At 39.8% G+C, this 13,579-nt stretch overlaps 1 protein-coding gene across 2 annotated transcripts in view; it reads right to left on the reverse strand.

Moving 5' to 3' along the window:
- Window positions 1–262: 262 nt before the first annotated feature.
- LOC142503031 (coiled-coil domain-containing protein 170-like) overlaps window positions 263–13,579 on the reverse strand; it is a 36,743-nt gene continuing 23,426 nt past the window's right edge. Inside the window, exons 6-13 of one of the 2 annotated variants that reach the window (XM_075614882.1) lie at window positions 12,289–12,433; window positions 11,764–11,949; window positions 10,229–10,546; window positions 6,574–6,774; window positions 4,774–4,947; window positions 3,935–4,174; window positions 2,532–2,768; window positions 263–2,072 (exon numbers count right to left, since the gene is read on the reverse strand). In XM_075614882.1, coding sequence (XP_075470997.1) covers window positions 1,842–2,072; window positions 2,532–2,768; window positions 3,935–4,174; window positions 4,774–4,947; window positions 6,574–6,774; window positions 10,229–10,546; window positions 11,764–11,949; window positions 12,289–12,433 — 1,732 coding nt within the window. In that variant the 3' untranslated portion in view covers window positions 263–1,841. The remainder of the gene's footprint in view (window positions 2,073–2,531; window positions 2,769–3,934; window positions 4,175–4,773; window positions 4,948–6,573; window positions 6,775–10,228; window positions 10,547–11,763; window positions 11,950–12,288; window positions 12,434–13,579) is intronic. The other variant, XM_075614883.1, reaches the window with a different exon arrangement.

The raw sequence follows: 13,579 nt of genomic DNA on the forward strand, positions 1-13,579 counted from the left end.
GGCAATAAATAAATATTGGTATAAATAAAAATAAATACTGTATTGTATCTTTCCTCGTCTTTGGTCTCTTTTATAACCTTAAATGCTTAAGATCAGGAACAGCAAAAAGACTCCTGATATTGCAAAAAAAAAAATGCAAAAAAACAAAAGAAGTCCTAGACAGCCACCCTTGGTGTGTTTAGTCTTTTTCGGATTTGCTAGTTTTGTTAGAAAAATATTGAATTATACAAAGAAACCCACATAAATGCATTCATTATTTATTCATTTATTTTATCATCAAAAAATATATAACAAATTGTCATCATTTGTTAGAATCACTTAAACATGTTATAAGACAGTATTTAAATAATTAAGTTACACATTATACTTAAAATCTTTAAAGATTGTTGCAAAATCCAAGTTACTCAGATAAAATGATATGTGACATAACTCTCTAAATGGTAAAGATTGCTATCATATTAATGTGTAATCAACATAAGCCTTTGTCCTGGCTGAGCTGACCACATACTGTCTATTGGCTACTGGCTTGAATATTTTTAATGCATTATTTTAAAGCTGCAGACCAAGTAATATCCTACGTGTGTGTTTTTTAATAAATCAGTTCTGTACTATGAGAAAATACTTTTTTTTCAAACAACTCCGAATGACATTTTTTATGTATTATAATATAATAAGCATTTTTGTTTCTATAGCAACCATTTACAAAGTCACAAAAGTTTCTCTTCTGAAACAGGCTCTGGTACATCACCTTTTTGAGCCCTGCCCTCTCTCTAGCAGTGCACCAATTGTATCTAGTGACTGCCTGGTCACATGATCTTCTCCACAGAACTCTGCATCTTTGGTCCTCTTCTGCTGCACTGACAGACATTTAGTGAACCCCCGAGCTTAATCTTCACTAATCGATCACAGGAGAACGGATCCATTGGCAATTTAGCCAATTACTTATTGTTGTGTGGATTGTATTGATGCACATATTAAAGGGGACAAATACAATTTAAAAAAAAACGGCAGATTGGACTGCTACTTTAAAGGAAGGGAATTGTAACATGGATTATTATAGGCTTATAAAAAGAGAAAAAAGTTTCAAATTTGGCATAAGAAAAATAAATATAGGAGTCAAATAACTCACTTAGGGTCTGACTTCCTAAAGTGTGATAGCCATTAATAATCATAAACAGCCATTGACCCGTGACCCGGAGGGAAGTACATTGCAAAGCACGCTATATTATTTCTTCTATTAATAATCTATGTCGCGTTATAACGACATATTAACTGGACATTGCTTACTAAAATTGGTTAGGAAAATCAATAGTGTTCTCTGACGCTATCAAAAAACCAAGATGACTGGGTGTAATAAGAAAGAGATTGAATTTGTGCATAGATGTTATTCTATTCCCATAACAGTGTCACATGTAGACATATATTGTTGAAATGTGTCTAATTACACGTCAAAGATGTTCTTTTTGTACTAGTGGCCATGTCAAAAGTAAGAACTATGCTGAGGATAGAAACTCAACTTCTCTCCTATATGGGAAACATATCTTTTCTGTGTATCAAGTGAGCGGAAGAGAGACACCTGCGGGACACGGGAGGTACTGTACAATAGTTTGCAGTTTTGAAAACTTGCGCTTAGGTTTTTTTGTCCAATTTTTATTATGCTTTAAATTCTTTACAGTAGGGTTAATATAGTATTCATCCAGATATTATACTAAACTTAGTCAAACCGTGTAAAACTAAATATGTTTTATCTTCTTGACAACTAGATGCTTTTTTATTAAATATATGTGTTGTAGGGGGAACCAGTTACAGTTTGACACTGAACTGCTGGTAATTCGTTCTTCTTAAAACCTGGGCTTTTCAAATGGATTCATGTGTTGCACTGTGTACTCTTGGTCAGCATCACCTGTTCTAAATCCGTAAGGCAACTTGGATCGATCACTTCTGCCAATATTTAACGGTCCATTTGTGCGTAAAACCTGCTTCAGTTGATCCAAGATCTCATGGTCAGGTACAGCCAGCGTGTTTATACTGAATCCCATCATCCTTGTGATGGTTTCTCTGAAGTCAACAAGCTAGAGCAGATAATAATAATAAAAAAAAAAGTCGTCACTTTTCCAGCATCCTTGAGTTGTCACATCTTTGTATAGCTGCTCAGCAGCAAATCAGCTTCGGGGGGAAAAAAAATCTCATGTACAAGCCAACTTTGTAATTAAACCTTTATACAGTATGCCTCTTCACAGTCACTTCTTGTACCTGTGCAAAACACCTCCTAATTGCATTTTAGGGTAATGCGCAGTTCCTGTTATGTTCCTTATGAAGAGCGTTTTTTTTTACGCCTATTCTTCCAATAGGCAAATGACAGGATTCATGGGACAAAAAAACCCTTTTTTTCCCCAGGTTATTGTATAAAGTCTCTTAAACTTCTCAAGTACCTGCTATGTGAGCTAAGTCGCAACTAAAAACTATTTAATCAGCTTTTTAAGAGTTGCTAAAAAGCTACTATTGATTCACTTTAATAGCAAAGCGCGTACCTGTTTTTCTCTCCTTGCTACTTCTTCAAGGGCTCTTTTCGCGGTGTGCAGCTCATTAGTCAGCGATTCCACCATGTGCTGGAAACGCGCTGTTTCTCCTCTAGACTGCTGCTCAGTAAAGTCTAGCTCTGTTTTCAAACTGACCACCTTTTTAGCTGCCTTTTCCTTGATTTTATCCAGTTTTTCTAAAGATCGGCTGAGCTCTTCTACAGTTTTGTGTTGCTGCAGAGTTCTGTCCTAAAGGATGGAAGAATGAGTTACAAAGTTACATACATAGTTACAAAGTTACATAGTAGATGAGGTTGAAAAAAGACATGCGTCCATCAAGTTCAACCTGTGCTAAATTTAGACGACCGTTACTTTATCCTATATCCGTACTTACAGCATATTGATCCAAAAAGGCAAACAAAAAACTCCAGTGTCATATCATCCAATGATATCTCATACGGGGAAAATAAATTCCTTCCTGACTCCAAATATTGGCAATCAGATTACTCCCTGCATCAACATCCTTCCCATGTATACTTATTTGGTATATCCCTGTACACCTTTCCTTTCTAAAAAGATGTCCTTTTTTTTTTAACATATCTATGTTCATATTTAGTTCAGAGATATTGATAAGGCTCAAACTGCCCATAATAGAAATAAGGGCAATACTTTTACATGCTTTTCCCCATCTTTTATTGAAACCTCATACAGTCGTTGTAGTTGTCATGTTCGTCCTGAAGGCTACTGGGCAATCTGTAGGTTTGTCAAAGCTGAAGAGGCAGCTGTTGTCATCTCAAACTAATATACGTCAAATACTTTTTAATGTTTATCCAAAAAAAAAGCTCTTAGCCTGTGAATAATCTAATTTCAGGAGAATTATTACACATCTGGCAAATTATATATTAACATAACAGCAGTTGCAACATACATTGATTTTGAAAACATTTCCCGACAAATACATGATTCTAAAAATTCCTTCTCGTAGAAGAAAGGAGAAGAAAAGAAAAACACTGTTGGTTTCCACTTGCAATGATTCTAGCTGTTGAGCTGCAATGATTCCCCACCGTGCACTCAAACAAGCTCTGAATATCAATACATAGGCAAATTAAATCCGCCTAATTATTCCCTTGGATTACAGGGTCAGGGACCATAAATTATTTTATATCCAAGGCAACAGCTTTTTGGGGGTTGGAAAGGAACAGAAGGGAATAACAAATATACCCCTAAAAACAGTAAAGCTGGTCGATTATGCTTTTTGCATGGGAGATCTAGCAACCAGAAGCATGTTTCGGTGGTGAAACCCCCATATTATTGAGTTTTAGCACAAGAGTCTTGCTGTAAACCCCGATGCTTAACTTTTAGTGCATTTCACTGCATAATTATTTACTAAACTCTTCCGAAAGTGCTGTGCTCACCTTTAGCTCATTTATATCGACAAGCTTAGCCGTCAGGTTTTGATTAGCAATTTTCATGTCACTGAGCTGTCCCTGAAGTCGGTCGACCTTCTGCTGCAATTTTTGGGCTGTCAGACGCGCTGAATTTTCGGCACTCAGAAAGTGTTCCTGCTCTTTTTCTTTTTCCAGCTGCTTGATTTTTTTCTGTAGTTGTTCAATCTGTGAGGACTGTAACTCTAGTTTTTCTCGCTGAGAATTAACCTGCACCAAAAAAAACCCTGTTATAGATGCCGTAGATGGATAGGTGGGTATATGGGTAGATGGATATATATATATTATATACACACACACACACACACACACACACACACACACACACACACACACACACACACACACACACACACACACACATATATATATGAGAGAGAGATAGCTATAGATTGAATAAGGTAGATATAGATCGAAATAGATGGGTGTAGATAAAGTAAACAGATAGATGAGATACAGAAGATAGATAGATGCGATATAGATAGATAGATAGATAGATAGATAGATAGATAGATAGATAGATATGGAAATAGATAGATACAGTATATAGAAATAGATAGCTATAAATTGAGATAGATACAGTAGATAGTTAGATAGATAGATAGATAGATAGATAGATAGATAGATAGATAGATACATAGATACATAGATACATAGATACATAGATACATAGATAGATAGATAGATAGATATTGATGAATCCATATGAATGTGATCTATATAAACACCTAATGCTAATAAAGTGGATACAAAATATGAATATTCCCATTTTCACAGTTATGTGATACCTAAATAATCATGATGCATACTTTTTTCTGGAGATTATAGATCAGGTTTTTGTTCTCGCTCAGATAACCTTTGTCCATTTTGCCTATCGCTTCTGCTCTGTCCAGGAGCATTTCCCACTGTGACGGCAAGCTCTCCGATGATATGTCCCGACTCATTCTCAGATTCTCGGCCAGCTGCAGTAAAAATTTCTTGAGCTGTATTCAATAAATGGAAAATGTCTGAATGTTAATGTAATTACTTCATGTATTTTATTTATTTCATCCCTTTAGAAACAATTATAATATTTTCTTTCCTTATATAGCACTGATAATGTATGCAGAATTTTGCAGGAAACGAGTTCCTGTACCAAAGTGCTTACAATCTAATTTTTCTGCCTAGAGCACAGCAAGATAAAGTGACCATGCCCAAGGTCACAAGGAGAGCGGACAGTGGGAATTGAACCATGGTCTACACCTTCAGCCCATATACTTTACAACAGGGGATCTCAACTCCAGTCCTCAAGACGTCAGAGAGGCCCGGCACGCTCCAGCATCAAAAGCTCGGCGTGGGACAGTCACCGAGGGAGACACATGTTCCGGCTTTCCCCCCGTCGGCGGCCCGGGATATGGAACCCTTTCACACCGGCTGGTAATATTGCGGGGCTCGGTGCAGGGAACTGGTGCGGGGCCTCTTACCTTCTCCTTCGCGATGTCTTCCTGCCCTGTCCCTCATTATGGCGCCGCGACGTAGAATGGCGTCGCGTTGCCATGACAAGGGGACGTCACTTGACGTCATGTTGCATCACGTTGTCATGGCAATGTGGTGCCCCAGGGTGCACTGCGGCCATGACAACGTGACGTTCCTTTGTCAAGGCAGCGCGACACCACCTGACGTCGCGGCGCCATGATGAGGGACACTGCAAGAAGACATTGAGAAGGTGAAGGTCAGCGAGTCACAGAGGCCCCGTGCTCTCCCCCAGCAATCAGTTTAAATGTTGTGGGGAGGAGCGCTGGGCCTCTGTAACCACGGGGCTCAGTCCAGGGGCACCGACCACGTCGCCATCAAGCCGGCCCTGCTGATATATACCAAGTACCTTCTCTCCCAGACTTTAAGAGAAACCTTAAAACTCACCTCTTAAATTAAGTGCTCCAAGAGACTAGACCAGGGGTGCGCAAAGGTTCTACGCCCAATGCCTGCCAGACCCAGCGCTCGCGCCCCCCTCTTCCTGTGAACCGGCATCAAATGACGCCGTGGGTCATGTGACGTCATGTCACGTGACCCCGAAGTGTCATTTGACACACGTTACCATGGCGATGCGTCACTTCACATGACCCCGCTGCATCATTTGACGTGCGTTGCCAAGGCGACGCATCCAGAAGCCGGCTGAATCCTGGTATGTTGAGGTTGCAGAGGCCTCGCGCGGTCCCCCGGCATTTAATGCCTTGGGGAAGAGCGCGGGACCACCGCACCCCACCAAAAAAATCCCGCGCCCCCCCAGTTTGTGCACCCGTGGACTAGACTCATGGCTATTTTTCCACACCCACAGTCACTCCGACCAACGACTGTCATCTACTGCCCTTATTCCCTGACCTACTGTCTGTCTCCCATCATACCACTTAGATTGTAAGCTCTCCGGGGCAGGGATTTCCTTTCCTATCATCTGATCTTATTTATTGCACTTATTGTATTATAATTCCTGTACTGTATTGTCTCTCTTGTAAAGCGCTGAGTACAGCCGTGAGCGCTGAATAAATAAAGATATACATACATTGCAGTTGAAATTAGACCAGTATCTTCTAACCAGAAAATATACATCTTCCAGTATCCCGGCGATTTCTTACCTTCTTTCTATCCATGTTAAAGCCGTCTTTGATCATTTCTTCAGAAGCAAGTTTGCCCTTTAAATGTTTTAGGGATTCCTTGTGCTCCTGCAGTGTTTCTTCGTCCTTGTAGGATTTACTCACCGCTTCATGGTACAAATCACGTTGTTTGTCCAGTTGTTTGGTGAGTTTGAGAACTTTCTGCTGAAGATCCTCATTGGCCTGTTTGGGAAACAGCCCGATTCACTACCCAGTTTACACAGTGCATTTGCATTTCTTCAAGCCTTCATATATCCCACTTATGAAAAGCAGCAATAATCTTTAAAGCTGCAGACCAAGCAATAGCCTACATGTTTTTTAAAAAAAAATCACTTCTGTACTATGAGAAAATACTTGTAGCATTTAAAAAAAAATAAGAACTCTGAATTACATGTTTAATGTATTATAATGCAATAAGAATGTTTTGTTTCCATAGCAACCATTTACAAAGTCACATCCCCTTCCTCTTCTGAAACAGGCTCTGGCACACCCATTTTTGAGCCCTGCCCTCGCTCTAGCAGTGCACTAATTGTATCTAGTGACTGCCTGGTCACATGATCTTCCCCACAGAACTTTGCATCTTTGGTCCTCTTCTGTTGCACTGACAGCCATTTAGTGAACCCCCGAGCCAAATCTTCACCGTTCAATCACAGGAGAACGGATCGATCGGCAGCTTAGCGAATTACTTATCATTGTGTGGATTGTATTGATGCGCATATTAAAGGGGGGGGGGGAATGGCAGCTTGGACTGCAGCTTTAAAGGTGAAATTCCTCCATGAAAGTCGTGAAACGAGCAGTATACACTACATTCAGGAATCTGTTGGTACTTCTTGAACTTCTCCGTAGCCTTCACGGAGGATGAGGCTCTCATTAGGCTTTATGTTTGTACTCGGAAGAATTACGGGCAGATATCTTTGGAATGCATCGTGTTCATCATAATAAGGAACGTTAGGAATCATTGTACGCAGGGCCGGATTACCCACTAGGTACGTGCCATGGGGCTCTCAAGGGTAGGGAACCCCCGTAGGTTGTGGTGGCCCGGTGCTGCGGCTCCCCTGCTCTCCATGCAGTAACCCGGCGGTCACTGTCTGCCATACACTCCTTCCTCCTGTCTATGCTGGAAAACAACTTCTGCCTGACCGGGAGCTGCAGAGTTCCCTGTCCTCACCCAAGGTAAGAGAGAGGGGTGTGTGAGTGAGGGGCGTCTCTTACCGTCTCCGGGGCAGCTCTCCTCATGCAGTGTCACATTGTCATGGCGATACAACGCCATAATGCTGCAGGAGGAGATCCGCCTCGAGGAAATGCCCCCAGAGTCTTGGTGCCTCGGGGGCCCCAGAAGGTCTTAATCTGCCACTGATTGCACAGAGTTTATAAAAGCTCATTGAAAAAAATGTATTTAAATAAACAAATATTTATCACTTACGCTTCTAAAATAAAGTTTCCATGCTCCAAATGCTTTTAACTATGTGCTACCAGAGGCAATACAAGTAAGGATGGGCACTTTCAGGGGTGTTTCTGATTTGGTCCTAAAAAACATGGGGTTCTGGCTTTGGACGTGGTTTTGGTTCTACGTTTTTTTTTTCCGTGTTTTCTATTCGGATTTGACTTTGCTCAAACTCGATTTGTTTGGTTTTGGTTGTTACCAAATGATGACAAAAGTGTACAATAAGTATGCAAAATCGTATCAGGCATGAAAGCATGCTTAAATAATAATAAAATCATAAAAACAATTAGAAATCTTAAATATAAACGGGTAAACGGAAAACAATTTCAAAAACTGAAACGATTGGCTAGCAGAAAGTAGATGGTGCTATCTGTGTGCCAAACACTTTATACGCAACATCGGTGGAACGCGACGGTGTTAAACCAACAGGAACAATTATTGGCTATTATTAGCAGAGAGAGGATGGTGCTATTATCTGCCAAACTTGACTTCACCCAACACTGGTATAATGTAACAGCGTCAACCCCAACTGGAAATTATTGGCTAGTATCAGAGCGTACAGTAGATGGTGCAAGTATCTGTGTGCCAAACGCTTTACCCAACACCTAATCTAACGTGAAAACCCTACTGCACATTATTGGCTACTAGCAGAGAGTAGATGGTGCTATCTGTTTGCCAAACACTTTACGGAACACTGGTGGAACGTGACGGTGTTAAACCAACAGGAAATATTATTGGCTAATACTAGCAGAGAGAGGATGGTGCTAGATTCTGCCAAACTTGGCTTTACTCAACACTGGTGTAATGTAACGGTGTTAAACCAACTGGAACTGATTGGCTAGTGTCAGAGAGTAAATGCGTGCTGTCTGTCTGCCAAAAACATTTTACCGAACACAAGTATAATTAACGGTTTTTAAAATAAAATTAAATGATTGCTTGGTGTACTAGCTGAGAGCAGACGTGTTATCTGTCTGACAATTAAACACTTTACCTAGCACCAGTGTTACAATGTTAAATCTACTGAAAATTATCGGATAGTATACTAGCAGAGACTTGACCGTGATATCTGTGTATGCCAAACACTTTACCTAACACTTGTGCAATATGACAGTGTTAAACCAAGAGGAAACATGCGTGGCTAGTGGAAAGAGATGGGGGGTTCAAACTATCTGTAAGTATGCCAAACTTGACTTTAACCAACTACATCTGATGTAATACAACACTGTTAAACCTATTATAGATAATTGCCAAATGCCTGGTATACTATCAGAGAGTAGATGGTGCTATCTGTATGCCAAACATTTTCCCTAATGTTGTTCTTATATATATTTATTCTATATTATATGATATTAAATTGTAGAGAAGACAGACTTTAGAGACCGAGTGGAACTACTTTGTCTTTTTCTCTTACAGCCCATTTATAGTATGATCTGATCTGTGCGTCGGTCTTACGCGTTTCACTTTGCTTGCTTTTGCTCTCTGTCCCTCTTTGTTTCTGAATGACCCTTTCTTCCACTTTCTGTTTCTTGTCTCTCTTTTGGTAATGTTTTTTTTTTATCTAAGACAAAATATAACTTAAGTGCTAAAATTCCCAAACCCATTGGCACCCTTCCCCCTGTGGGAAGAAAGATGGTGGCAAGTCAACAAGGGGACATATTTTTGGAGGGTGAATCTGATCTGGGGGAAAAACAGGAAAGTACATTTTGTTTCGGTTTCACTTCGGATTACCTACATAGTTATGATCACATGGTCCAAGACAACCCAGAAAGCAAGTGGACGCAGGTCCGGGGAATAGGGTCAATGGTTTGCGAGTGTTGGATTTTAGACCTTCAAACGTGCCCATCCGTAGTTAAAAGTTATTTTTGGGCTAAATATTCCAGAAATGTAATCACAGCTTACATGACAAAAAATTGCATGAAGCAATTACATGCTGAACTCTCTAACAATCAAAGGGCTTGAGCTCCATCAAAGTCCCTTATTCAATAGGCTGTGAAATGATGTTCCTCGCGCTGGGGAAGAGCTGAGCTCCATGCATATTGGGCGCCATCCAGCACGGGGGAAGACATTCACAGAATATTGAATCGGGACTAAAGCACTTCCTTTTCTTTTGTCTATGATATTTATAGAGCAGAACATATTTATAGAGCATATAACATATATATATATAATCGTATTGTGATTTATCACACTTACGGATTTCCAGCTTTGTTCATTGCTACAGATTTCTTGGATCCTTTCTTTAATGGCTTCCTCTGTTCTGGATACAGTTATAAAACCGCTACTGAGTAGTGTAGCCAGCTGACATAGGAAGGTTTGATGCATGCTGTGAGAGGCTTTAGCCTCATACGTAGAGGTACGTAGAGTTCTGTCCATCTCGTTGACTTGCTTTTCCTTCTCCATCAGCTCCTGCTGAGAGTTTCCCCATTCTTTGTGGTTGTCTTTCAGTTTCTCCAAAAGAATTTCCTTATCTCTCTCTGCATTCTTCTTGGCCAGTACGGCTTCATCTCTCTCCTAGACGGCAAATAAAAATCTCACTTGTGAGCACAGTCGCATGTCTCACACAGATCTGCAACCCTGCCTTTCCCCGTTATCCCCAGCATACAGTGCTTCCGCTGCAGCCAGGGATTCTGGGAAATAACATGCAAATGAGAACACAGTGTCACCTTTAGAAGATGCAAATTCAAATACACCATTTTGTCCACCTCCTGACTTTTTACGTTATTTTTTTTCAAATCGGGAGCTTGCAGATCCAGTACGTTTTCAGATAAGTTTTACCTTAAGCGAGGATTGCAACATTTATGTTTCTATAATACGGGACGCCGAAATCAAGTATGAAAGCGTGACGTCATAATGAGCGATGTATGATTTGCAAACGCTTCGAGCTGAATGGTGTCTCCCGCTGGATCGCTGTATTCTTTGGTTTTTATCATCCCTGCGCTTGGCCGGGCGGGGAAAGACGCGCGCTGAGCTAACAAGTAGCGGTGGGAGAAAAAGTTACGTGGGCATCTGGACATCCTAATCATATTACCCCACAAATAGTACGATTGGAAATATTGCCATATTGTCTTAAGCAAAGTGGCATTGTGTGTAATATCCAAACATTTGGCATTAGAAGTAAATTACTACTTGTGGAAAACATTTCTGTACAAGTGCGAAACTATGAGTTCACCCCCCAGAAAATAAGCAGACCACTTGAAGTCAAAATCTGTTAAAAGCTTGCAAAAGGAGGATAATTTGACTTTAAAACCAGTAGCTGTAAGTGGAAAACAAGTGAACCGCTCTTAAAATAGATTTAAAATGTGATACAACACATCAAAATGATGGTCACAAGCGTGGTTCAGAATATACAATAATTTCAATGCTAATCAAATATGAGATATGACCTTGAAAAATGCAGAAGCCACAGTGTAATGAACATGTAGTTCATGTCATCCATAATTCAACCTTAGGTTATAAAGACCCTTTATGTCACTCTGTATAAAAACACAGAGAGCAACTCCACTTTGCTTTGATTTGTGAAAGTCACACAAGTTGTTTTGCCTATTATTTGTCAGTGATTGCCTAGGTGGGACTTAAATTCTGTTACTAATATCTTTTTGGCTGCTTTTTTTTTTTTAAGAGATATAAATGCTTTTTTTGCAACAATTTGAGTGTTGTCTGGTACTCTGTGTTTGTCTGTCTCAGAGCTTAACTAGGTACAAACAGGACATGGGAGGATTGTCTCTTACCCTCTTCAGTGCTTTTACTTCTGTAGCATAGCCAGCTGTCGTTTTCTTCTGCTTTTCCGTTTCAGAAACTAGCTTCACTATTGTTTCTCTGCCAGCTTTAAACTCCACTTGCTGGCCAGCTAAGGCCTCTTCAAGACTCACGATTCTTGATTTTTCCAGAAAATACTCATGTGTCAGCTTGTCAACCTTCACAGCAGAACAAGATATGGGTTAGTGTGCTCTCCTTGAGGTGCTAATGAAGGTCGTTTTGTCTAGGTGCAAAATTTGGGCAATGACGGATATTCTATTTCATTCTTTTTTTTTTGCTATATTTTCTCATTCTGAATGTGTAAAGGTTGTTATCTTGCAATGTTAAGAAAAAAATATATATAATAAAGATAAAACAATACATGTATATGCATACATACTACTACAGATGTATATATGGGTATATCTGTGTATTTCACATACCCAGCTGATGAGACAGAACCATGGCTAGGGACAAAATCAACAGTCCTGTACATAAAGAGTAGTGAAAGGACCTACCTTGGTTAGTAAAACATTTAGGGGATCTTCTTGCTCCTCAATATCCATGTTCAAATAGGAAGATAGTTTCCCTATGCTTTCCTGCAATTTCTTCTCCAGATTGCTTGCTTTTTGTTCAGCCTTCTCTCTTTCAATCAGATGTATCCTGCGTGCAATGGCAAATACACAGTGTATAGCAGTAATCCCACTGCTATATATAATCTTACTCATATATATATATATATTTATAAAATGTTTTACCAGGAAATAATACATTGAGAGTTACCTCTCGCTTTCAAGTATGTCCTGAAACATGGTTACATTAAATGAACAGAGGTTATACATTCAATTTACAAATAAACGTTTCATGGACAATATATGATCTATGATCACACACACATATATATAGGGACCATGTTAAAAATGTTTTTTGAGGCAAAAAGTGACACTGTGTGCTCATTTGCATGTCATTTCCCAGAATCCCTTGCTGCAGTGAAAGTGCTGTATTCTGGGTGATAATGGGGAAAGGCGGGGTTGCAGACCTGCCTAAGACATGCAGATGAGCATACAGTTGTATTTGCATATATATATATATACACTTTTGGTACTAAGTTGGTACTAAGTGGCGAGTAAATTTTTTTGTTTGGCGAGTAGATTTTTTGGTGATTTGTCGACCACTGTATATATATATAACGTGTGCTGCTTGGGCCAATAGGAGCTCGCCACGATGTTAAATCCACTCGCCCAGGGCATGCAAATGTATAGGTTTGTCGAACACTGTATATATATATACAGTGGTTGACAAATCACCAAAAAATCTACTCGCCACACAAAAAAATCTACTCGCCACCTAGTACCAAACGTGTGCTGCTTGGGCCAATATTTACTCGCCGGGGGTTAAATCCACTCGCCCGGGGCGAGCAAATGTATAGGTTTGTCGAACACTGTATATATATATATATTTATATATATATACATATATATAATCGGACTGAAATATATATGATCCTACTGAGGTATATATGAATGATCCTTCTTAATTTGCAGTGTGCATTTTAATGTTAGCTGTTGCTACAAGGAGAAAGCTTCCATAATCTCTGGTTGCAGCACATAAACCCAATGTAAACAAGTCATTTGTGGACATATAGGCAGTAGATGAAGGATATGTTATTTTCTGGGGCCTTACTCCACTTTTGCATCTGCTCTGATTTAACATCAGAAATGAAAAAAAGTCATACATTAGTGTGTGATACAGAACAGCAATGTATTGGCAGTGTCACGACACAATTTACCAGCATCAAAGAAAAAATGC

Source organism: Ascaphus truei, chromosome 9 (genome assembly GCF_040206685.1).
Source record: "Ascaphus truei isolate aAscTru1 chromosome 9, aAscTru1.hap1, whole genome shotgun sequence".
In the NCBI taxonomy this organism is placed as follows: domain Eukaryota; kingdom Metazoa; phylum Chordata; class Amphibia; order Anura; family Ascaphidae; genus Ascaphus; species Ascaphus truei.